The 23844-nt window shown below is 55.7% G+C and overlaps 7 protein-coding genes across 7 annotated transcripts; 3 read left to right on the top strand and 4 right to left on the bottom strand.

Annotated features, from left to right (window-relative positions):
• Window positions 1–1789: 1789 nt before the first annotated feature.
• Window positions 1790–2442, bottom strand: CHGG_02812 (uncharacterized protein; the record flags this gene model as incomplete). Its single annotated transcript, XM_001229327.1, has 2 exons — window positions 1790–2227; window positions 2302–2442. 2 exons carry the CDS (start codon window positions 2440–2442, stop codon window positions 1790–1792), a joined length of 579 nt encoding a protein of 192 aa, XP_001229328.1.
• Window positions 2443–6529: 4087 nt separating this feature from the next.
• On the top strand, window positions 6530–9405 carry CHGG_02813 (uncharacterized protein; the record flags this gene model as incomplete). The annotated part of the gene is made up of 11 exons (XM_001229328.1): window positions 6530–6654; window positions 6817–7688; window positions 7818–7955; window positions 8026–8053; window positions 8110–8162; window positions 8231–8356; window positions 8412–8575; window positions 8630–8664; window positions 8724–8916; window positions 8969–9080; window positions 9137–9405. The coding sequence occupies 11 exons, from the start codon at window positions 6530–6532 to the stop codon at window positions 9403–9405; spliced, it is 2115 nt and encodes a 704-aa protein (XP_001229329.1).
• Window positions 9406–10917: 1512 nt separating this feature from the next.
• Window positions 10918–13017, bottom strand: CHGG_02814 (uncharacterized protein; the record flags this gene model as incomplete). The annotated part of the gene is made up of 3 exons (XM_001229329.1): window positions 10918–11192; window positions 11447–12283; window positions 12357–13017. The coding sequence occupies 3 exons, from the start codon at window positions 13015–13017 to the stop codon at window positions 10918–10920; spliced, it is 1773 nt and encodes a 590-aa protein (XP_001229330.1).
• Window positions 13018–13927: 910 nt separating this feature from the next.
• On the top strand, window positions 13928–15036 carry CHGG_02815 (uncharacterized protein; the record flags this gene model as incomplete). The annotated part of the gene is made up of 3 exons (XM_001229330.1): window positions 13928–13971; window positions 14235–14667; window positions 14881–15036. The coding sequence occupies 3 exons, from the start codon at window positions 13928–13930 to the stop codon at window positions 15034–15036; spliced, it is 633 nt and encodes a 210-aa protein (XP_001229331.1).
• A 439-nt stretch (window positions 15037–15475) lies between these two features.
• CHGG_02816 (uncharacterized protein) lies at window positions 15476–18900 on the bottom strand (the record flags this gene model as incomplete). The annotated part of the gene is made up of 3 exons (XM_001229331.1): window positions 15476–18115; window positions 18155–18571; window positions 18763–18900. The coding sequence occupies 3 exons, from the start codon at window positions 18898–18900 to the stop codon at window positions 15476–15478; spliced, it is 3195 nt and encodes a 1064-aa protein (XP_001229332.1).
• A 1705-nt stretch (window positions 18901–20605) lies between these two features.
• On the top strand, window positions 20606–21693 carry CHGG_02817 (uncharacterized protein; the record flags this gene model as incomplete). The annotated part of the gene is made up of 3 exons (XM_001229332.1): window positions 20606–21166; window positions 21239–21544; window positions 21610–21693. 3 exons carry the CDS (start codon window positions 20606–20608, stop codon window positions 21691–21693), a joined length of 951 nt encoding a protein of 316 aa, XP_001229333.1.
• A 528-nt stretch (window positions 21694–22221) lies between these two features.
• Window positions 22222–23085, bottom strand: CHGG_02818 (uncharacterized protein; the record flags this gene model as incomplete). The annotated part of the gene is made up of 1 exon (XM_001229333.1): window positions 22222–23085. The coding sequence occupies one exon, from the start codon at window positions 23083–23085 to the stop codon at window positions 22222–22224; it is 864 nt and encodes a 287-aa protein (XP_001229334.1).
• Between the last annotated feature and the right edge of the window lie 759 nt (window positions 23086–23844).

Raw genomic sequence — 23844 nt, forward strand, 5'->3', positions numbered from 1 at the left:
TTCATTCATCACATTGTGGGGAACCCACCCAGGCAGGCAACAGCTGTACGAAGTAATACCGAGTTAATCAACAGCGCACCCGTCCGTATGCTGTGCGCGTGCGTATACGTGCGCCGTGTTGCCGCCCGGAACCTCCCCCATAGTGCGCACCACATCGGTGGCTGGCCTCCTCGCCCTCACCCCCCCCCCACCAAATTCTCGCCTCCCTCTCGCACGCTTCATTCACACTGCCAAGCCGCCAACGGCTCGACGCCTGTTGGCTCAACCACTCCGGCAAACCATTCGGGACACTCCCGGGTCCGTGGGAGCAAGGTCTAGTGTAGCTGTTTTGGTTGGCAGCGCCAAGCTAGGTGGGCTCGGTCTGGCAACTCAGCTGGGGTACTTGTAGGGTGTAGGTTTGTTCGTGGGGAGATCACAACCAACCTGCCTACCCCCCGGGTGGCTGTGCCGTGCGGGAATGTTGGAGAATGATGGGGAAGAAGGGGGGGGGTAAGGAGGGTGGCTGGCGCCTGGATTACGCCCCCCTCAGAAATGAACGGTTAGTTATTCCATACATAGCTTAAGTTGCTCCCGACGCCGTCTTCCGTTCGGGATGGGGAGTAGTTAAAAAAAGAAAAGAAGAAAAAAAAAGAAACAAACAAACAGGGACCAAATTGCGAGGTAGGCTAAAATCCTGCATGTATTCGGCCCATCATCCATCCATCCATGCATCTATCCACTCATCGCATTCCACCGCTCCTCACCGAGATTCGGCAGTCGGTTTTCTGCGCTATGTGCTATGTGGGCTCGTTTGTCGCCGGGTGCTGCCTTGCCATGCGAGTGTCGCATTGCCTCTATATGTGTCTCGCACTGGATGGCTCGGGAAGTCAACCCGCCGTTGGGTCCGTGTGTAAGTTAATATGCCTCTTGAGCGCGTGAAATGGAAAATAGGGGCAACTGCCAAGAAAAACAAGCCATCAAACACTGATATTCGCCTGGCAACGGCAAGTTGTCAAGTCTCTTATTAACCCTCTTCCGCGGAATTCCGTGAGTCGAAAAGGAAGCATCAAGGGGGTGGAACGAAGAGAGTCTGGTGACTAAGTTTCCTGCAGTGTTCGGTAGAAAAAGTGATAGATCATCTCACGCGCCTTAGGGGATTGGGTATGCTTGGTTGCTGCGGCTCGTCCCGCATCTTCTTTTGTCAGAGCCTACCACAACGTCGGGAGACGAGCAAAACACTGCCGTGTCTTGGAAACTCAGAGTCATAGTTGTCACTCGCCACCAGGGAGTGGTGAACGAGATGCAGGGCAGGGAGAATAACAGTTGCGAACAGTGATCAACGGAATCTAGACCGGGTGAACACACATCTGGAACCACCAGAAAAGGTTTATAGGAACGATAATACTCCGCATTGCAAGTTCGCTCGCTTTCGAGCGACAAATCACCGACCCAGCCATAATACCTATGTAGATCCTTTTGAAAACGCCTGTAACCGAAAAGCGCGGCTCTGCAGCCTGCTCCCGCCATGCAAGTGAAGCTCGTCCGACATGACGAGCTCGGTCTTGTCCCCCACCCCCTTCCCCATCCCATCAAGGCTGTCCCTGTCCCATGTTCGCGCCCATGTGGTACACCAAAGGAAATAAAACAATATCCCCGAAGGATTAAAAATCGCGGTGGAAATCAAGGCGGAACTAAGGCCAACTCCTTATCCCGATGCAAATAGTATGGTTGGTACTGCCCCACGGAAAGGGGCAGTGGAATATCACTGCTGCGTAGCCATGCATGTTTCTTCGCCATAGAGCTCCCAGTTTCATGACTGAGTGCTGTGCATGGTCTTGTTTGCCCGATCGAGAGCATCGGCCTTTACTGCCTCCTGTGATTGGGTCACGTCGATGGTGATGACGTCAATTTCGTCGGGCGTGGGCCGCTCGAGGACTTCGAATTGGCTGTGGACCATGTTGGCGCCCATGTAGTGGTTCTTGCGGGCGGATACCCTCTGCAGGAGGACCTCCTCGGGGGCGTCGAGGTAGATGAAGTGGAGATGTACGTTGGGGGTGAAATAGGGGGCGACTCGGATGACATCGCGATATTTGCGCTTGAGCGCCGAGCAGGTCAAGACCACGCCGTCACTGCCCTTGTCCAATTCGTGGATGGATGCTTCGCGGAGGGCCGTCAGCCAATCCCACCGATCCGCGTCGGTCAGGGGGATGCCGGCGCTCATCTTGTCGATGTTGGCCTTGGGGTGGTACTAGAACGACAAGGTGAGCATGTAATTCGACCAGTCGACACACGGGGTATGGCGCAGGGCGCAGGGCAACATACCTCATCACCCTCAATGAAAGGGAAGTGAAGCGAATCTGCAATGTGCTTGGCTACCGTGCTCTTCCCACATCCCGCAGGACCCGTCACGAGCCAGATGTGTTGGTCCTTGGGAAGGGGCCTCGGCCGATGTGGCGCCGCCATTGGCCATAACGCCATTAGAGAGCGTGGTTGGTAGTCGCGAAGCCTTGGGAGAAGACGGGATACTCTGGCGCCCGGATGACATGGCCCCAGAAGATGATGGCCTCTGCCCATTGACCGCTACGGAGGTGTTGAAGGAGAGCATTGTGATGTATTGGACGAGTAAAAGGTAAAAGTGGCGAGATGTTGCGGAGATCTCTATTACATATAAGCAGTGGAGGAGGCGGTTTCGTTTTTATTGCGACAGGAAGGACGAAAAAGGTTTATGACGGTGGCGGAAAGGGGGTGGTGGGGGTTCGTTCGGTGTTGGTGTAAGTGAGTGAGCGTTGGAGTGAATGTTGGCCGAGTTGGGATGAAGGCAGGATCCAATGGGTGGGTAACGGTAGGTAAAACGGGGGAGAATAAAAGCACCGAAACTGTCAAACGAGACACCGTGACTAGGAGAGAAACAACCGGCGGAATAAACACTTTGAAACCAAGCAATGGATGAAGGCCAGGGAAAGGAGGCTGGCCGATGGCGGACCGAGAGGCGTTCTTATAAGCTGACGCTCTGAGTGGGCGCCAAACCCACGGGTCTGGCAGCGATGACCTAACGCTTTCTCTGACAGGCCCAGGCCGCCGTCCGGGGGCGCAAGGGCACTCGGGGGGTATGGACCTCTCCTAATTTTCAACGGGATCGAATGAACTCATTAGTCGCGGGATGCAGGCAGGTCATTTACCATCCATGTCGGGTACTGTACATGCTCACCGGTGCATGGATGGTCCCGCACCTCTCGCGTGCTCTCCAGCGCCTTCGCGGGGTGAGTCTCACAAATCCCACTTTGACGGGAATCCTATTGGCGCCCGAGGAGCCTTGGAATGACTTTGAATCCGGCCCCGGGAGTCATGACTGGTGGAATCGGCCGCTTGGCATGGGGCGTGTGCAGCGAGGGCGTCGATTCAGTCACTTATTTGGACCTCATTGTGGAAACTCGGGGAAGCTTTTCCCACTGAAAGCGCGGGATGGATCGAGAACCGAGATCGACAAACTCTGATGAGTTGGGGGCTTTGCTTCGTAACTCGATCCCGCTTTATTGCTGAGGCTTTTGCGACGGCATAAACACCGTGCAAATGCCGATTGTGACACCCGAGAATGGAAGATCGAGCCTCTCCTCTGGGTTCATCGCCCCGGGATGCTGGAGGGAAGGTACCGACAAACGAGTAAAAATTCCCGATCACTGGCGGGGCACCGGGGACTCCCTTGGTTGCGACTGCCAGAATTTTGGGATAGCGTGGGGGGCGCCCGTGTTCAAAGTTGGGGGTGAAAGTTGGGGTGGCTGAGGCGAAGCCCCGAAGCGGGTGGGTTGTGAAACCTGCATTCATTCCTCCGAGGACTTCCATGCCAGCTAACAAATTTGAGAGAAGAAAAAAGCATTTCTTTTCTTCAACTTGGATCACGGGGCACTTCACACTCTTCTCATGAGAGAGGCCGCCCACTAACGAAACCAAGCATCATATACCCAAGACTGACTAAAAAAGGCAACCTGGAGGCTTCACACAAAAAAGGCAATGTAACTTGAGTGTTTGTGCAGTCCCCATCACTAACACGGCCCCGCCGAGGAATGACTGGCGCGAGGAGGCCGTGGTGGGCGTGGTGGGGGAGCCAAAAAAAGCGCTAGAAGCGGAGACGCGAGCGCCACTCAAAGCCGGAGACGGTCGAAGGCCTCGTGACATGCCCTGTTTTGGCTGCCCCACTCGGCTAGTTCATCCCTTCCCGGGTCTTCCAAGCCCCAAGCCCCGAGAAATACATAGCTCTTCCGGCTCTGCTTTCCGGCTTCACCGGTGAAGCAATCGAGGTCGGCTGACTGCTGCATCAGAGCTAAGTTCAGCCAAGAGAAGCATTTTGCGCCGACACTAACTACTGGCGAAACTAGTCACCTTGCTGCGTTGCCCCATCGTTTTAGTATACACAGTATGTACATACATACATCCTGAGGCCCTCGAGCCGTATCCGATGTGGTATCCGATCTTGAAAGAAGCTATCCCGAAAAGCGTAAGAAGGGGGATTCCATCCGACGACCTTGGCGACGGGAGGTGGGAATAGCTTCGCATATCCCGCAACGCACTACTGCGGGGGTCGGAACCAAGGGAACATGTTTGGGCTGTATTTGGTTGCCAAGGTCCTGCACCCCGGACACTGCAACAGCTGTCAAAAACAACACCTCTCAACTTCTCACCGCTTCATGGTTCGGCTTCGCAAGCGATAGGACAGCAGCTGCTGGCCGGCAGAGGAGCCAGTCAAGGTTTCGGGTCATCCTGCAGCGATTCCAATTCATCGAAGTGCACTGGCGACAGTCTGCAGGTGAACTATCGTGGCCGCCCTGAACCCATCCAAGACGGCCTCTGTCTGAAGTTTGAACGGCAGCGGCCGCGCCCACTGCACACTACCATGGCTAAACAGGTTCACGAAGCCATAAGCTGCAGGGCTCTGTAATCTATCACACCTACTCCGTCCGCACAGGGGCAGGAAGACGCCGCCATCGGGCAGCCTGCATGACACATCCATGAAGAAGAAGCAGTCAGCAAAGCAAGTCCAAGGCTCAGTCGTGTCGTAACCTAGTTCACTGGGTATAACGCAATGGGTTCACCCTGTTGAGAAGAGCTCAGCTGCCCCTGGCCTCCCAACTAGCTACACAGGATGTACGAAGTACTTCGCAGTCTATATTAGAGATGTTGAGAAAGAAGTTCCGGACCGCGTCCATTGGCATCTCCCCACACGCACAAGCGCAAGGGTGACTTTCTTATTTTATTAGCTCCCCGAGTTTCGGGGATGGTTTATCCCCACAAAACAAAGGGATAGACCACGGTAGCCCCTTGCTCGGCGGCCGGCCAAACAACGCCTGATGAGATGCAGCAAGCTCAACGAACCAGAAGACTCGAAGACGTGGTTTGCATGACAACAGGCCAACCCCAACAAGCGCAAATACCCTGGTTTTGTCTGAGTGGTATGTACTGGTACATACCACCGTCTATTTCCACCCTTGGCTCGCCGATCAAGCATCGTCACCACGACTTAGACGTCTGTGCAATTACCTTGTTGGGACGTATCGGACGACGACGCCTCGCTCTCCCTTTCCGAGGCTGTCGGGGTCCGAGTCTCGACTCAGTCTTCTTTCTCCCTTGTAGCCAGCCCCTCGTCCTCCCCAAAATATCTGCGAGCTGCGGATTGTGACGACCGTTGAGATCAGTGCTGTACAATCTGCTTAGGGCCTGTGGCTTCTCTCTCTCAGGTTACGTCATCGCCGTATGTTGAGTAGTTAACTAGTTAGTTATGCCGTACTTCGTACGCAGCACTGCTTCCTGTGATATAGATCCGGTTTGAACTAAAATGGCGAGGCGAATCCCATTTTCAATTGTCTAAATAATTCGGTAGATTTGGCGGGCTTAGCATTCAGCTCATCCACTTCCCGCGCAACTCCTTCCGTACGGAGCGTCGAGTAACTGATTGCTTCGTACGAGTGTTTTTTGCCCCTCCCTTACCTTCACTTTGAGAGCAAGCAACACTCCCCCGCCAAGCCAAGACCAGCCCTTGCTTCGTCTCAGCATACCTAAAGTACAAGACAAGATACAGTGGTTCTTCAAAGAGTGTCCCCAGGTTGTCTCAATGCCCAGTCTCTTGATTAGGTAGTTAATTGGCTATCACCTTGCCTTAGTATTGGTTCCCTTTGTGTGGCTAGTGAAGCTCTTGCCTTGTGGCTTCCAGCTACCCCGCGCTCTAGGCTCTCCTCGGGCTGGATGTGGACACCACACGTGCAAATGGTGGGGTCGTCAGCCAGTAAATTGAGGCTGGAAGTGCCGATTTGGGCAGTTGGGGACGCATGCAGAAGGCGTGAAGAGGTGACTGTGTAAGCTAGAAGCCTAGAAGCCGCGAGATCCCGGGCGTTTGGTGTTCCTGCTGTTTTCGATGCGTCTTTCATTTCAGATACCCCTCAGATCTCGAGGTCTGAGGTTTCCTCGCATTTCAAATTCAAATTTGGCCCTTCCTGCCCTCCACGCAACTTCCCGCTCTCCTTTCCGAATTCTGCAGTCACAACCACGCCGTCTATTCGCCATGAACGCCCAAGAGCTCTCGCAGTATCTGGCCGATGCCCCGCCATCGGTCGTCAGGCTCGAGATCGAGAAGCACTTCGCCGCGCTGTCGGACCAGCAGAAGCGTTACGCCCACTTCATCAGCAGGTAACTATAGATGCATTCTCGCTGCCTCCCCCAAGGGAATACACACCTTTTTTGTAGATGCAACCAAGATGTCGTTTGCTCTTCATTTCACCCCCCCGCACCTTGCACGTGAACATCGCGTTTCTGCCGCCGCTCTTGCTGATCCTCGAATCTACTGTACAGGGCCTCCTTCGCTGGCAACCGCATTGTCTTGCGTCAAGTCTCACCCGAATCCGAGCACATCTATGACCTCATCCTCGCCCTACACAAGACCGCTGGCGGAGACTGGAAGGCACTCGCCGGGAAGGCCAACATTGACGAGCAGGGGCTCTCGGCCTTCCTAGAGTACGCTGCGCAGTTCCTGGGCAACAGCGGCAACTACAAGAGCTTCGGCGACTCCAAGTTTCTCCCCCGATGCGACGAATCCGTCTTTGCCTCGCTTGCTTCGACCTCTCCTGAGGCCGAGGCACACTACAAGGCCACCAATGGTGCCATCTTCTCCTCCGACAAGCAGGGTCTCCTGCATCTTGGCTTCACCGACGAGGGGCACTTGACCACCTATTACCCCGACTCTGCCGAAATCACCAAGGACGAGATTGCTGCCGTCTCCAAGTGGATGGAAGACAAGGGCCTACTACCCGAAAACACAAGGCTCAAGAAGACCAAGGACGGTGTCTTTGAGCTGCTCATTGCCTCGGCGACGACCAGCGTCCCCAGCAATGGTGGTGATATTGGGAAGGACACCGAATTTGTGATTAGCGAGGGTCCTCTGGCTGGCAAGACCTTGAAGTTGGTCTATGGAGACCACAAGAAGGAGATGGATGCCATTGCCGGCTTCATCAGGAAGGCGGCTGACAACGCCGAGAATGAGACGCAGAAGAAAATGCATCTTGCGTACGGCGACTCTTTCCACGGCGGCTCTCTCCTCGCCTTCAAGGACAGCCAGAGGCATTGGATCCGTGACCAAGGGCCCATGGTGGAATGCAACATTGGTTTCATTGAGACGTACCGCGATCCCGCCGGTGTCCGTGGCGAATGGGAAGGTTTCGCCGCAGGTAAGTTGGCTCCGCACACCCCCCTTCTGGAAGTCTTCCGCTCACCAACATCACAGTTGTTAACCGTATGTTTTGTTTCCCCGACCAACCTCGACCGGCGAGCAGCCATATGCTAACACCATCGTTTAGTTGAGAGAACTCGGGCGTTTGGTGAGCTCGTGCGTTCCGCGCCTGAGCTGATTCCGCTACTACCGTGGTCGACGGATTTTGAGAAGGACAAGTTCCTTTCGCCGGATTTCACTTCTTTGGAAGTCCTGTCGTTTGCCGGTATGTTGAGAGAACGCCCGAGGGTGTTCTATCAATACCCAAGATGAAAACTAACGACATTCCTTTATAGGTTCCGGAATTCCTGCCGGTATCAACATGTGTGTTTTAGTAGGCTACCTTTTCTGGTTGTGCACTCACTAATATTGCCCGTTAGCCCCAATTACGATGACATTCGGCAGCAGGAGGGTTTTAAAAACGTCAGCTTGGGTAATTATTCTTTGAGACCTTGCGTCAAATCGATTTGAGTGGTAAACCCGGACTAACCAACTTCATAGGCAATGTCCTGAGTGCGAAGGCCCCGGATGAGAAGATTCCGTTCATCTCCGACAGTGATTTGCCGCTGTACCAAAAGTACCGCGATGCCGCTTTCGAGGTACAGGTCGGCCTTCACGAGCTTACGGGTATGGCACAGTGGCAATATCTAGCAACCCCGGTATCTTGCTAACGATGGCCTAGGTCACGGCTGTGGTAAGCTTCTGCAAGAGACATCGCCCGGCGTTTTCAACTTCGACGCCGCGAATCCCCCAATTAGCCCCCTAACTGGGAAGCCCATCACTACCTGGTACAAGCCGGGCCAGACATGGGGCTCCGTATTCGGCGGAGTCGCCGGCGCCTATGAGGTACTGTTCTCCTATCGGTACCCGCGCCTTGAACGTAACTTACCATTGTATTAGGAATGCCGAGCCGAGCTAGTGGCCATGCATCTGAGGTGAGTTAGTTGAAGGTCGTGATATTGTTTTTGTTTTGTCACCTCTGACACCTGCGAAGTTGCGAATTCTCGGCGCTCAAGATCTTCGGTTTCGGCGACGGCACAGTCGACATGGACGGCCCGGCCGGCGATGTGCTCTACATTTCGTATCTCGGCATGGCTCGGGCAGGCCTGACCTCGGTTGAGTTCTGGGACCCGAAGAGCCAGAAGTGGGGACAGCCTCATTGTCAGGCTCGCTTTGCCATTCTCAAGGTAGGATTTCGGAGTGCGTCATGGAAAGCGCCTGCTTGCTAACTCAATCCAGTCATTCCTCGAGGCCGGTGACGATTTCTGTCAGCTGGTGTACAAGAACGACGATCTCTCTGATCTCACTATTCAACTTGACCGCTCTAAAATCTTGACGAGCGGCAGGAAAGGTAAGTTAACCGCCACGGGATATGATCGGAAGGAAAGCTAATGAAGAGTTCATTAGCTGTTGCGGACTTCCTCCAGAAGATCCACATCTACAAGTCGACTGCCGATGTCGAGACCGGCACCAAGTTTTTCGCCGACATGTCTGGCGTCGGATTGGAGTACTGGGGAACCAAGGTGCGAGACGTAGTGCTCAAGAACAAGCAACCGAGAAAGGTATTTGTACAGGCGAACACGTACTTGGATGAGGCGACCGGGCAGGTCACGCTCAAGCAGTACGAGCCCAGTCTCGAGGGTATCATCCAGAGCTGGGCTGAGAGAGAGGTCTGACTGGCGGATTCACTTCCACCGGGTCCGCGGGTTGCATATCGGTCAGCGCTCTAGGCGTACTAGGATAGAGAACTCGGCAACCAGGGCTTTGTCGTGGTATCAGGCCGTTGATAGCGTATGGAATACCCTAGGGTTTGCAACCATACACCGAGTTGAATTGTCTGTCTAAGTTATTTGCTACAACTAGCGTTTCCCTTGGGACGGGTAGATGAGGAAAAGAATACGTTATACATCCGAGTATTCCAGGGCGCTGACTCTTTTTTTCGGCTTCGGCAGAGAGTAGATTATCCGTTTCTGTCACTTCCTCCTCACTTGACTACTACCGAAGAGTCAACATATTGTTCTTCTAGCGATAGAGTAAGGGATTATGCCTAGGATAGGGAACTTTGAAGCTGATCAAGTATCTCATACTGAAACAAATAAGGACATTTCTCTCTTCGCACCAAGCCCATTCTCCTCGAAACCCCGCCTTCCCGAAAGCCGTATCTTGGGGCATGGCCCGTGTCCAGAATAAGTATTATATATATTCAATGAATCGTCCATGAAAACTATCCAACCTTCCTGCATAACCCGGCGACGAGTATGATCGCCAACACACCAAGCATACCAAGCACGTTAGTTTAGGGAGAGGGGAGGGCGGTGGGACAACAACTTCAAAAACAGCAATCAATCTCAAAAACGCAGAAAACCAAGCACTTCGCTTGGTTAATAACGGACTCGCCGCAAACGCTCGAGACGCGCTCGAGCTCAGATAGGTAACCACCCATAAAAAAAAAAAAAAGGAAAGAGGAAAACACTCGCATGCCACCCAGGTATATCCTCCTCTCCTTTCCCCTTCCCCGCCGCCCAGCCAGCCACCACCACCTCTCACTCTCACGTCTCCCTACTCCACTTAGATGCCCCAATCATAGTAGACGCCTTGGATACAATGCTAGCCATTTTGACGCCTTCCTTATGAAGCAAATGCCATGATCCCATTCCATCCCTTCTTCTTCTTTTCTAACGAGCCACCCCCCCCAATCCCGCGCGCCTGGCGTGGGCGCTGCCCCCCCTGTGGGTGATATTGGGCGTACAGCCCATATGTGTGCTCGTTTCTCTCAAGCGATACGGTGAGGGCTCTCTCGCGCCATTTGGCGAGGTCTGGCCCCTCACCCCAAGAACAGGTCTAGCCATGTGCCCGGCGCGTGCACAACCCCAATACTACCGGCTGCACGGGATGGCCGGATGCTGGTATCTGGCCCCGGTTTCCCTAATCGCGAAGGGGGGATCGCGACGGGGGATCCTGCCCTGGATGGCGCAAGAGATGTGGTACTACAGTTTGAGGTACATTTCAGGGACCGTAAGTCCACAACGACGATGGCTTCCAGAGAGCCAGCGGCGCTGCCACTACTATTGGGGCTGCGAGGGTGCGCCGTCATGCCCAGCTCCGACGCAACCCGGTCCAGGCCCCGGAATCTGTCGCCGAACGAGCCCCGATGAGGGCTGGTAACAAAGCGCAGACGCGGAGCAGCCTCAGCTCTGTGGGGACTGGTCGAACATGCCGTCCACGCTGGCTGCAGAACTCGACATGGGCCTGCCCTCGCCGTCCTTCTGATGCGTCTTCATGTGGCGCCGGAGTTGGTCCTGGCGGTGGAAGTTGCGGTCGCACCCTGGGACGGTGCAGGTGAAGCGGCCCTTGACTTCGTGGGTGCGCTTATGCTTGGACAGGTTGGAGGATTCGCTGAAGCCTTTCCCGCAGACAGGGCACTTCAGGGGTTTGAGACCGGAATGGACACGCTGATGCATAGCTAAAACGATAGTTAGTCCCAGCCACTGGGGAGAAGTATAGGTTCAACTTGCTCAGAGCGCTGGGGTATCTGAAGGCCTTGTGGCAGATATTGCACACGAGCGGCTTCTCGTTGCTGTGGATGAACATGTGCTGTGTGAGAGCCTGTTTCGCCGAGAAGCCCTTGTTGCATGTGGGACAAATATGGGGCTTGTCTGCGGGATGTTGTGAGTAAACTTGAAGGAGGTTGCAAGTGTGTGTAATAGCATAACCTACGGCCAATATGAGTCTGCATATGCCTCTCAATCTTGCTCCTCTGGGGGAACCCTGTAGCGCCGATCTCACTGCGTGGGCAGTCATCCCAGCCGCAACGAAAGCCCTGAACCCCCTTTTGAGCGTGCTTGATATGAGTTTCTGAAGCGTGCTTGAACAGCTCTTCAGAATCCTCAAATAATTGACCGCAGATCCTTGAACTACCTTCGTCACGCCACAAACACCGGTGCTCTTCCTCGGCCGCTAGATCAAGAGACCTGTCGACAGACGAAGCGGTGGATGTGCCGCGGAGATGAAGTGAGCTGTCTGGTTTGGCATCTGTCATCTCGACGCTGTTGGAGAGCGGGGTGAGAGGAGATGGTGTCGCTGATGACCGGCCCGAATCGGACGTATCTAAAGGTGTGGCCGGGGGGGACATGACTTCAGTCGAAGCCAGGGCATGTCCGTTATGCCGGGTGCCGGCCGGAGCACGTAGGGGATTGGGCGTACTGGCGGTAAAGTATGGCCTGTGCTGTGCGTTGAAGTGCATGAGAAACGACTCAGCGTCGTGAATTTCAGCTCCACACTCGACAAAACTTTGATTTATCTGAAAAGCTGAACCGACAGGATTGAACTGGCCGAAGGCGGCAGGGTTGCTAGGTAGAGGCATGTGGCAATACTGGTAAATTTGAGGATCGTCCAAGGGGCATGAGTCTGTGCAGTTGGAGGAGGAGGAGGTGTCGCCGTGGGCAACCAGCAGGTGGTTAGTGATGTTGCCCAACTGCCCGGGCAAGAAGTCGGGAGGGAACAAATAGGGCTGCTGAGGCGGACTAGATAGACCGAAACCCAAATCACCCATGACTACGGTTTGGTTATGAGCGGAGTTGACTTGGCACACTGGGAATAGGAGGCGCCTCACCTTGATGCTGCATACCATAGTGGCTCTGAGAGTCCTCGGGCGCGTGGTTGATGGAGATGAGGGCGGCTGCACCGCTGACCACTTCAGACGTGGGGACCGGGCCCGAGGCCGGGACGGGAAGGGCAGAACGCTCGGGGCAGGTTTGATCGGTGCAAGCGTCCTCGGTATCGGCGCAAGCAACGTCGGTGCACTTGTCAGTCATGGTACACTCGCTATCGCAGCAAGTGTCGGCCATGGAGTGGCAGTCCTCGTCGGCGCACGGGACACATGGGTCTAGTTGGTGGGTGTACCAGGACTGTTGCTGGTAGAGATTTGCGGCGGGAGGAGCCATATCGGCGGCGCGAAATTGCATCGACAGGTCGTTTAGGCCCATAGGATAGTCCTGACTGTCGCGTGGCCAGCGGTTTTGGAGCGAGGGGGGCCCCCCTCGGTGATTAAACTGCTGGAAGCCATTGTAGAGGCCCACACCCATGCAGCGGTCGACACAGAGGTCGTCGTGTGACTCGTAGGCACCACCCGCGGCGGCAGAGAGGCGAGCAGCCTCGTTCGCTGTTTGCTGGGCGTGCATGACGGAGAAATCGAAGTCGAAGTGATTGGTGCTGCAGTGGGAATGCCGATGAAAGTCGTCGTCTCCAGTTCCAGAAAAGCGATCGTTGGAGTCGAAATGGCCGTCCATGACGGCGAGCGAAGGGAAGCTACCGATGACCACGACTAGGGACTTAAGAAGAGGGGTGGATGGTAGGTAAGGGGGGGTGTGTGCGTGTGTGCGTGTGTGAGGGTTGGGATGGGGATTGGACCAGAGGTTGAAGGAGAACCTCTTTGGCTGCCTTTCCCAGGTTCTCGGGGTTGGTTGCGAGTAATTGAGTGGGCGGGCTGTGGTTTGTGCTCTATGGTCTGTGGTTCCCTCGTCCCTCTTTTCGAATATACACACGGCCGTTGATGTAGATCGGAAATTTCGTAGTGAGCGGCAAGAACCGAGAGTCGACTCTGTATGGGTAATTCGGTGGCTTTCGCGTTGTCTCTAGACGGAGGCTCAGAGGGTGGGAGAGAGGTAGTTGTGGGGCCGAGAGCTGCGAGGGTCGAGATTATTTTACAGTTTGTGAGAACCTTGACGGCCCAGCCGAGAGCAGCGCGTGGGAGACTTGGGAGGGGACTTGCCCGAGTCCCGCTATTGTGCTCTTATCTTGTTGCTTTTGTCTTTTCGAATTCCGAAAAAAATTCAGACAATAAAAGGCTAGCGCCCAGCAATTGAAATCAATGCAAAAATAACCTCCAAGACAGCTGAATCTCATTAGATGTTGGATTCAGACAAGTCCCTTGTGCGGCCGAGTTCTGCTCTCAGAAGATGGTGGGGCTGCGACCAACAACCCTGAATGTGGGGGTGACTGCACTGGTGGGGATGATGGGTTCGAACCACGCCTTTTCGCATTTATTGATTGGGTGATCTCTGCCAAGCTCGCAACCCCCATTCCCGGCGACCTTGCCGTGTCTGTGCGGGCACCTTCCAACCGTGCACGACATGTTTCTGAGGTCCGGGGGAACTTGAGACCCCAAAAAAGGGACACGATATGAATGGTCAAGTCCACATGTTGTCGTCGAGGCATGTGCCCGTGAGAGTTGCGGTACATGAGTAAGTCCTTCACCTACATTCTTCCAAGAGTTATCGTCATGGCCTAGGTTGACTGACGTAAAGCATACGTACTTCATTAGATATACTTGATGAGTAGTTAAACGGCGACCAAGCCTTTTTCCAATGGGGAATTCAGAACTGGAAATTATCAAACTAGAACCGATGAGCTCGACTCATATTTATACTCGCAGCCACCGGAAACGGTAGGAACAGCTCAGTCCAGTTTGGCGTTTGCACCCTGAGGTAAGGTACTCCGTACCTAGCCAAGAGATCTATGAGTGGGGCATTCCAGCACACCCAGGCATCTCATCCGAACGACCACCATCCATCTCCAAATCGTTCAAATCCCAGATTGAACGAGTACACCTGGAAACCACACCCACTTATAAACACTCCCAAACCATCAAACCGCCCACCTCAACCACCCCAAATCCATTCCCCGATCAACAAAAACCCCTCCCTCCACAAAGACGAAGATGGGCAACCTCTGCAGCAGCGAGCGCGATCCCTTCTCGCAGCCCGGCCGGCCCCTCGGTAGCACGCCGCCCGCACCCACCTCGGCCTCGGTGCCCGCCGCCGCCAAAGCGCCCCGGGAAAGTAGGCGGCCCACCCCGGACACTCGGCGGCAACAGCACACCCGGGTCCGGCTCCACAGCCGCCGACGATGCCCGGGCGCGCGCCGCCGCCGCCGCAGAGGTACATCCTTTCTTTGAACTCACTCACCACTCTCACACTCACGCACTCACCCACCCCGTCACCACTCCACCACCCCCTCCCATCCCCATGCCCCCCTCCCCCCCCTCACCACAACCACCCCAACCCACCATCCATAGTCAATCAATCAATCAATCAATCAAGCAAGCAAGCAAGCAAGCAAGTAATAGCCCACTGACGGCCCCCCCCTCACAGGAACGCCTCCAAAAGAGCAAACAAGGGGGCAAGCTCAAGGCACAGCTCAACCAGCAGCGCGGCATGACCGATGCCCAAGCGCTGCGGGAGGCCAGCGAGACGGAGCAGCGGCAGCGGGAGCTGGACCAGAGTGCCAGTGCTTTGAGGCATTCGTAGGCGAGGTATTCTGTGGTTGGGGCATTCGTGGTTGGGTGGTGGTTGTGAGGTGAAGAATGGGGGTGAAGGTGGAGATGGAGATGGGGATGGGGATGGGCATGTTTCATATGGCGAGTTTGGGGGCTGGCATGTGTGTGTCAATCTGGGAGAAAGAGGGGGGGTTGGGCGTTGGGCGATTTCATTCTGCCATCTTTCTTTTTGGGTATGTACCAGGCGTCCTTGGTGGAGCGAGCAGCACTTTCTACTTCGCAGTCAATCGATAAAACAAGTCTTGAATGGTATTAAAATTCACATTCTTTGCAGAAACCAGCTATGACAAAAGCAACTGAGAACTCCTTATCCGCTTCCAAGCGTTGCCAACTATACACGTTTGCTCTTTCTCTTTCCCTCCCTTCTCTAAACCACCCCATCAAAAAAACTACACACAAGTACAAGCCCATCACGCAATGGTGTACCGCCCGCTCGCCGGCGCCCGGCTCTCGGCATCCGCCGCAGCAATCGTCCCCTCTCTAAGAAGACGAGTAAGCTCCGACAGCGCCTTGCCGACCGCCAGCTCCGTGTCGCCCTCGATAAGGATGTACAGCTTGGGGTCCGACCCGGAGGGCGGCTCCTTGCCGGGCGGGTAGTAGTTGCCCTTGGTCGTGATCGACGTCGAGGTGGCCTCGAGGATCTTGGCCACGTTGGTGCGGTTGGTGACCGCCCAGCGCGCCTTCTGCGGGAAGTCATTGATCTCGAGCGTCGCGTGGAATGCGCCGGCGTCGGGGCCCTTGTTGTCGATCGGCTGGCCGGGCCGGAGCTGGCCAGCCCGCGCCAGCCGCGCGTTGATCTCGCTGATGGCCGAGGCCGCCTTGTCGAGCGCCCCGCCCTTCCCGGCGTTGACCGTGACCCCTCCCTTGACCGCGCCCTCGGCAGCGGCAGGCAACGGCTTGGCCTCGCTAGCATCCGCCTTCGCTGACTCGCGGGAGACGATGGCCGACGCGGCTGCCAGGATGGCCGACTTGGCCTTGTCCTTCTTGGCCGCGTCCTCCGCCGTCTCTTCCTCCTTGAAGTCGTCCTCCTCGCCCTCGGCCTTGTGCGTCTTGCGCTCGCGGACGCGCGCCGCCTCGCGTTCCTTGTCGAGCCTCTCGAGACCCTTCCCGCCGAAGCCGCTAGCATCCTTGGCTTTTCCGGTCTTGACCTTTTCTTTCCACGCCTTACGCATCTCGTTGAGCTGCTCAGGCACAGGCTGCCCGCTCTGTTCGAGAGCCTTCGCGATACCGGGCGCGCAATTCTCCTGCTCCTCGGTGATGAACGTGACGGCCGTGCCCGTGTTGCCAGCGCGCCCGGTGCGGCCCGCGCGATGGACGTAATCCTCGAGATGGTTTGGCGCATCGTAGTTGACGACCAACTTCAGCTGCTTGACGTCTAGACCGCGCGCCGCCACCGACGTTGCGATCATGATGGGACAGACGCCCTTCTTGAAGTCTGAAATGGTCGAATTACGGTCTTCCTGATCCTTGCCGCCGTGTATGGACATGCAGCCATACCCGCGCCGCAGGACTTCGCGCAATAGGTCGTCGGCCTTTTCTTGCCGCTCGACGAAAATAAGAGCACGGACATCGTCGTCATCGGCATAGAGCTCGCCCAGGAGCTCGAGCAGCCGGACAAATTTCTTGCCCTCGTCCAAGATCTCGACAATTTGGGTGATCTCGGGAGCTACGACGCTGCGACCGCCGACCTGTATCTCGACCGGCTCGCGAAGCACCTTTTTGGTGAGCGCATCGATAATCCTCGGCATGGTTGCAGAAAAGAGGATCGTCTGCCGGTCCGGGCGGACATTGTTGAAGATTTTCATTACTTGTGGCTCAAAGCCCATGTCGAACATGCGGTCAGCTTCATCCAGTACGAGATACGTAGCACGCTTGAGATTAGTGACACGGCCCGAGTTCGCAGCGAGAAGGTCGATCATGCGTCCCGGCGTAGCAACAATAATTTCCGCGCCGCGCTTCAGCTCGGCGATCTGGTCCTTGATGGCATTCCCGCCATAAGCAGCGATCGCGCGGAGCTTTAGCGCCTTAGCGAACGGAAGCAAGTCTGAGTAGATCTGCGTGCACAGCTCTCGGGTAGGAGTCATGATCAGGGCAATGGCGCCGTCGTCGCCGGTCACCGGGTCTTGGTCTTTGATGTGCCGGAGCATGGGAAGAACGAAGGCCATCGTCTTGCCGGAGCCAGTCTTTGCGACTCCAATAACATCGCGGCCCGACATGATCACAGGCAACGCCTGCATCTGAATCGAAGTTGGTTTCTCGTAGCCAAGCCCTTCAACCACATCAAGGATTGGCCGAGTAAGACCGCACTGCGACCACTTCTGGACCGGTTTGGGCACGTTCTTGCCAGAAACTTTGATGCCGTCCAGTTCCAACCTCAAGTCAGCGATGTCGTCCTCGGTCATCTGACTGAGCTCTTGTGGCTCTACCCAGAAATTCTTCCGTATTTGGTTCAGCTCGATCTTGCTGTAGTCTATCGTCGGAATATCCTTCTTTTTCTTTTTGCTCGCCATGGCGAGTATTGAAGACGGATCGGCCTTGTCCTCTTCGTAGCCGTAATCGTCATCGCTGAAATACGCTTCTGGTTCGAACCCCTTCCCGGCTTTCTGCTTCTGTCGCGCAGGTACCGAGCCGATACCCCCTGCGGAGCCGGTTTGTTCAAGGTCAGCCATGAAGGCATCCAACGGGTCAACGTCTTCATCGACATCCATAGAAGGGGCTGGTAGCACCGCTTCATCCTTGGATTCAACATTGGCTTCGTTTTCGGCCTCGTCCTTGGTCTCGCCGTTGGGCGTTTCCGTGTCGACATCCATGGCCATCCCCTCCTTCTGAATGCGCTCGTCGCGCCGCTCTTGGAGAACCCGGTGAGCTTCTGCCATCTCTTCCTCGTTTTGAGCCATGAGGAGGTCCAAGTCATCCGCTTCTTCCTCCCCCTCGCCTTCCGCGTCTGGCGTGCTGTCCGCATTCTCCGGAACGAAGTCGGGGAGTTTGACGAGCTTACGCTTGATAACCTCCTCGTCGTCCATATCTATTTTACGCTTCGTCGACGATTTCTGGCTGTCAGCAGATTTGTTAAATCCAAACGCACTGACCGCCCTGTTGGCCGGTAACAAGCCGGCACCCTTGAGGTTTGCCTCTTTTTTTAAACCCAGCGGCTTCGGCGCCGGTGCAGCCAGCTTCACGTCACCAAGGCGTGTTGGGGACTGAGGCCGTGCGGCTTTGGAACTCTTCGCGATGGCTTTAGGGTCGAACTTGCCGGCATAGGGCATTGGGGGTGCAGGGGACGTCGGGGCAGGACTCATGGCGCCGGCCACGGGACTGTTTGGGCCTGGTGTGCCGCTAGCCTTTTGGTCCATTTCAGCCAACAGCATCCTAGTACTTCCCGCTGTAACGGCGGCTTCCTTCGCCTCCTTCTGGGCATGTTTCTCCTTCATGGCTTGGAGTTTGCGTAGTCGTTCAGCCTTCTTCTCCGCTTCGGTCTGGGCTTGCGTCGGTGTGGACTTAGCTGGCTGCGGTTCCTGATAAGCGTCAGCAGGGGAACGTGCAAGTCGTCTAGGTAGGTAAGGACGCACCTCGCTGTCTTTGCGCACAACGCCATCCGACTTGGGAGGCCGAGCGCGTGCGCCTTCACCGCGACGGGCGGCGGAATCGGTCGAGCCATCGCGACGGTTCCGGCGGTCGCGAGAGTCGTCCCGCCTACCGCGGTAGTCCCGGTTACCATCTCCGCTCCGTTGTCCTCGGCGATCTGGCGATCGCGCTCTGTCTGGGCCTCGGTCGCGTGACCAACGACGGTCTCGATTGCCTCCTCCATCACGGCGACCGCCTCGGTAATAGTCATCGTCTCGGCGGTCTATGGAGCGGTCTCTGCGGCGGTATGAGTCGCGATCTCGACCGTCGCGGCCATGGTCGCGCTCGCGGTCGCGGTATCGACGCTGTGGCAGGTATGGGTCAGGAAAGAGTCCATCGCCACGGCGAGGGGCGAGGCCACGACTTACGTCCGGGCTGCGAGACCGTCGGCGGTGGTCGCGGTCACGGCGATCATCATCTTTTCGCCTTCGCGCAGCATGACTTCCTGCAGGAGATGGTGAGCGCGAGTCTCTGGGCCGAGCCATTTCTGGTTTCAGTGACGGTGGCTCAGCAGGATTGTCACTGGTGGTGAGAAGTACTTTTGGAAGCGGCCGACACTGGTTAGCGCACTAAGTGGAGATCCTGCATGTCGTGGCGCGATGCGTGGATGCGGATAAGGTGCTAATGCTAGATTCGAGATGGGCGAGGGGTGTCTCGGTCGAAAGAACTTGGGAGATTCCAGATGTTCGAGAGGTGTGGAGCAGGCACGGCGACAAAACTGTTCGAGGCACGATACAGTGTCAACTACCGTTTGAAGAGAGATTGACACAGTATTGGCACTGTGTACTTGGTCATGTTGTGTAGTGTATATCAGGGCTGTTTCGTCGCCACATGAGTTATTTAAGGTGATGTCCCAGAAGATGGCTGCTGATGGATTTGTTTCGTCATAATGTTTCTTTGCAGCATATACCTTCCCTCTGATGAGCAAGCGAGAGCAAGCGACTCGGAATCCCAAGTCACTGCTCGAGTCCTTCTGGGGTGGGGCAGTATGGAACCTAAGCATCCATACACTTTACGAAAATCTTGCCATCCCTCCTCAGTCTTTCGTCAATCCAATCACCTCCCCCTAAATCATTAACCCTCTTGCCAACTCCGATGGACGCTGGTGAGATGCTTTTAGGTTTGGCTAGCAAGGCTGGCTTAACATGCTTGAGCACCCTGTGTGGCCCCACAGCGTGGGGTTCCTACCTGGCACACCAAGCGAATGGCGCGCTTTCTTGGGCTAGTTAATCTGTAAACCTTTGGCATCTGTGCATATCACCCTAAGGGATCGCCCAGTTTTGAGCTGCTAGAATTACAATGGAATCTCTTCTGGGTGGCTTCCATTGGTGGGGCAGCCAATGACGAGGGACTGTGTTTCGTCACCTTGGATGAAGTTAGGAACAGGGAGGAGCCAAATGTCCCAAGTGGTCGCTCGGATGGGTGATAGGTTGTGTAACAACAGATTGCATGAAGCAGGACTATTGAGTCTCCAGCCCAGGCCACCTTAATCTTAATCTTCCACAGCGGCTCAATTGTTGAATAACTGTTCGTATTTGAACGGTAGATTTTTTTGTCTTTCTGTGAGAGCCCGGGGTGAGGGGACAGAAGTGAGGGGCCGTGAGCTGTTTGTTATCAGGAACTCGGGCTCTAACCCTGGTCGAGCTTGATGGCGCATTGTGGAGTAAACAGGGGAGGTTGGAGCTGCGTTTGAGGTTAACACAACCGGTTCAGCAGGGCAGAGCTCAATCAAGGTGGGTTGGTCCAACCACGAGACCGCCCGCATAACGAGCTAAAATTGCCGAACCTCTCTCTCCCACACCTCAATTCCCGGTCCCTCCTGCACCAATCCAAGTGTGCCTCCACCGCTGACCTTGACCCAGCCAGCAATCTCACCAATCCCGAATTGAGAGCTGCAGAAAAGACAAAACCTCATCATGTTGTCCGCATTTGGCCGCGCCGCCGTACGGCAGGTGTGTGTCGCCGGCAGCCTCTCCATTCGCAGCGCAGGTCGCCTCGGCGCACCCGTCATTCCGAGCGGTTACCGTGTCGTCGCCGTTTTCACCAGAGGTCTCGCTACCGCTGTTGCCCCGAAGAGAACGACCAGGGCCACGACCGCTGCGGCATCGAAGAAAGCGCCCGCCGCTAAGAAGACTACCTCTACCAAGAAGACGACCACGAAGACTGCGAAGAAGCCGGCCGCGAAAAAGGCTGTAAAGTCCAAGGCGAAGCCCAAGGCGAAGAAGGCTGCCAAGAAGCCGGCGACCAGAAAGCCGAAGAAGCTCACGGACGAGCAGAAGGACAGGATCAAGCTGCGCGCTTTGAAGGAGAGGGCATTGTTGAAGGAACAGCCGGCCAAACTTCCCGTGACATCATGGAACCTTTATCTGGTCAAGAATCTGAAGGAGAGACTCAACAAGGAACCCAAGCCTACCTTTGCCGATGCTATACGCCAACTCTCGGCCGAGCACAAAGCTTTGCCGGAACAGGAGAAGGAGGTGAGCTGATCGAAAAGCCTTGTGCACGCCCCGAGCGTCATTGAGACGTTAACTAACAACCACGGCGAACAGAAACTCGACCTCGAGGCCCAGAAGAACAAGACTGCCAATGAGATCAACCTCAAAAACTGGATCGATAGCCACTCTGTCCAGGAGATTCGTGAGGCGAACGTGGCTCGCAACTTGCTCAAGCGCAGGAAGTCGGCCCCGACCAAGCACACCCTTCCTGACTCCCGCTTCCCCAAGGGGCGCTTGACCGCCTACATGGCCTATGTCAAGACCCGCTACACGTCTCAGGAGTTCGAGGGCCTCCAGAGCAAGGCCAGGCTCTCCCATATCAGCAGCGAGTGGAAGGAATTCAACGACGAGCAGCGCAAGGTATGGCCGAAATCCATTGTCATAGTCAAGTACCCGCTGGTTGCTGACCCTTCTGATTGCTTTAGCCCTATGTGGACATTGAGAAAACCGACCGTGCCCGTTACGAGAAGGAGATGGAGGCGTACCGTGAGACCATTGAGAAGAAGTAAGATGCTCTTGCGTCGTGTTGGCAGTAAGAGACTTGCTCGGCCACCTGTACATTATGAATACCCTTCTCGGGGGTTGGGCCTTCTCGGATGATTAACCTGATTTGTGGGGGGCGGCTTGGGTTGTATGCTTGTGCATAAACCGATGTTTGGTAAACTGGGCTGTTAGGAACCTTTCTTTTAGTGCTATGTTGTCACAAAGAGATACTTGCCCCCAGTGTGCAATCCGTGTTCATGGGGTTTACGAACACTGCCAACACTGCCAACACAAGGTTTCGTTCACTCTAAAACTTGAGCAACCCCAAAGTCTCAAAATTGCGCATAATATCATGGCATTCTTACCTAGTCTATCCCATGCCACCCCGGTATTTCCAAAATCCCAATTCCGCACAATGTGTTATAAGGGTATCAACCAGAATGCATGAAACCAAACCGCGATCCTAAACCCCTGGGGAAGAAGTCCCAACCGAACCAAAAAAAAAAAAATATAAAGGAAAACCCGACACCATATCACAACCTCTCATCCACCTCTCAACTCCCACCTCCCACCTCCCACCTCCCCTCTGCCGCCGGCGCCTTCGCCGCCCTCGCCGCCACAACCACGACGGCCGTCCCCTCGGCCCCGACCCACTCGGCCCCCGTCTCCAGCACCCTCCTCCGACTCATCAAATACAGCACCAGATACATATGCCCGACCACGCCCCCCCAACAATACACCCTCAACCACGCAAACCCTGCGTCCCGCGTGCACGACGTCCCCCACCCCGCGGCGCCCTTGGCCAGGTACGACGCCAGGAACCCCCACGCGGAGCGCTTCAGCGCCGCGTCCCACCCGCGGCAGTCCACGAGCCAGTAGCCGCGCTCGAAGGGGCGGAGGGGCCGGGTTTGGGAGGTGGGCTGGAAGCGTTGGGCGAGGTTGAGGGAGGAGGCCAGGCGCGCGAGGACGTCGGTTATCAGGTCTTCGGGGTGTAGGGGGGTGTCGCTGGTCGGTGGGGGTGGGGAGTGCAGGGTGAGGGGGGTGGTGAGGGGGAGGGAGGGGGAAGCGGGGAAGGGGGGGGTTGTGGGTGTGGGTGTTGGGTTGTTGTTTGCGGTTGTTGTTGTTGTGGGGGGGCCTATGTGCCCTGACCTTCTGGTGAGGGGTTTGTCTGGCGAGGGGGTCTTGGGGCGATGTTCGGGGCCCCTTTGGGGAAGGGGCGGCTCCGATTCCGCCACGAACGAAGGACGCGGCGCAGAGCTGGGCTCGACTTGGGTAGGAGGACTCCAATCCCGGCTCTTCCATGATCCCTGATGTTGTTGGTGTTGGTGGTGGTCGGCGGCGTTTCGGTTCTCCCCCGGGGGATCGGGGGATGACAGTGCCCAGGTCCTCGTGTGGCGTTTGGGGTTGTTTGTTGCCATCTTCTCTGGAGGCTTCTTGGCCGAGGCTTTTTCTCCGGGACGGGCTGGATACAGGAAGTGTCTGGGGCGGTCTCCTTTCCGAGATGGGCGAGGTGTCCAGGGTGGAGGTATAGTGAGCTAGGAGCCTCGTTGGTGTGCAGAAGGGCGCGAAAACGCTGTCACTCCTCGGCATGGAATCCTCAACCTCGCTCGGAGGTGGCACCCATGACGATGGGGATTCCACGACTTTCTCTGGTTCGGGGCGTTGTAATCCAGGAGACCCAAAGTTGTGTGTGACGCTCTGGAAAGAGAGCATTGGGGATTGGATGAAGCCGGGAGTCGCTGCTGGTTGAGATGGGCCTCCCGCCTGTGGTCGTAACTTGTTTGCATCTTCCACAGCAAGCCTAACTAAACGATCGTTTGATACCGATGGACCGGGAACGATTGTTTTGTGTGTTGCCGGCTCGAAATCCAGGTACGCCGCTGCCAGTGTCCGATATTTAACATCATCAACAGCCCGAGCCGGTGCTGCGATATGCACCAGGATCTCTGTCTCCGGTCTGTCCATTCTGTAAATTTATCGAGTGCGGCTTATAAAAGAAAACTGAATTTTTGTTGAGCGAGTATCGTATCTAAATGTTGTAACGCCTTTGAAGCCAAAGCCAAAGTCAAAGAACGATAAGGATGAACTTGGATGCAGCGGAAGCTGCCTGTTATTAACTATGCCAAGAACTGGAACGATTTGCAAGAAGTCTCAAAACCAGAGTGAAGGCCATGAGA

This window comes from Chaetomium globosum, genomic scaffold (genome assembly GCF_000143365.1).
Source record: "Chaetomium globosum CBS 148.51 scaffold_2 genomic scaffold, whole genome shotgun sequence".
Lineage (NCBI taxonomy): Eukaryota > Fungi > Ascomycota > Sordariomycetes > Sordariales > Chaetomiaceae > Chaetomium > Chaetomium globosum.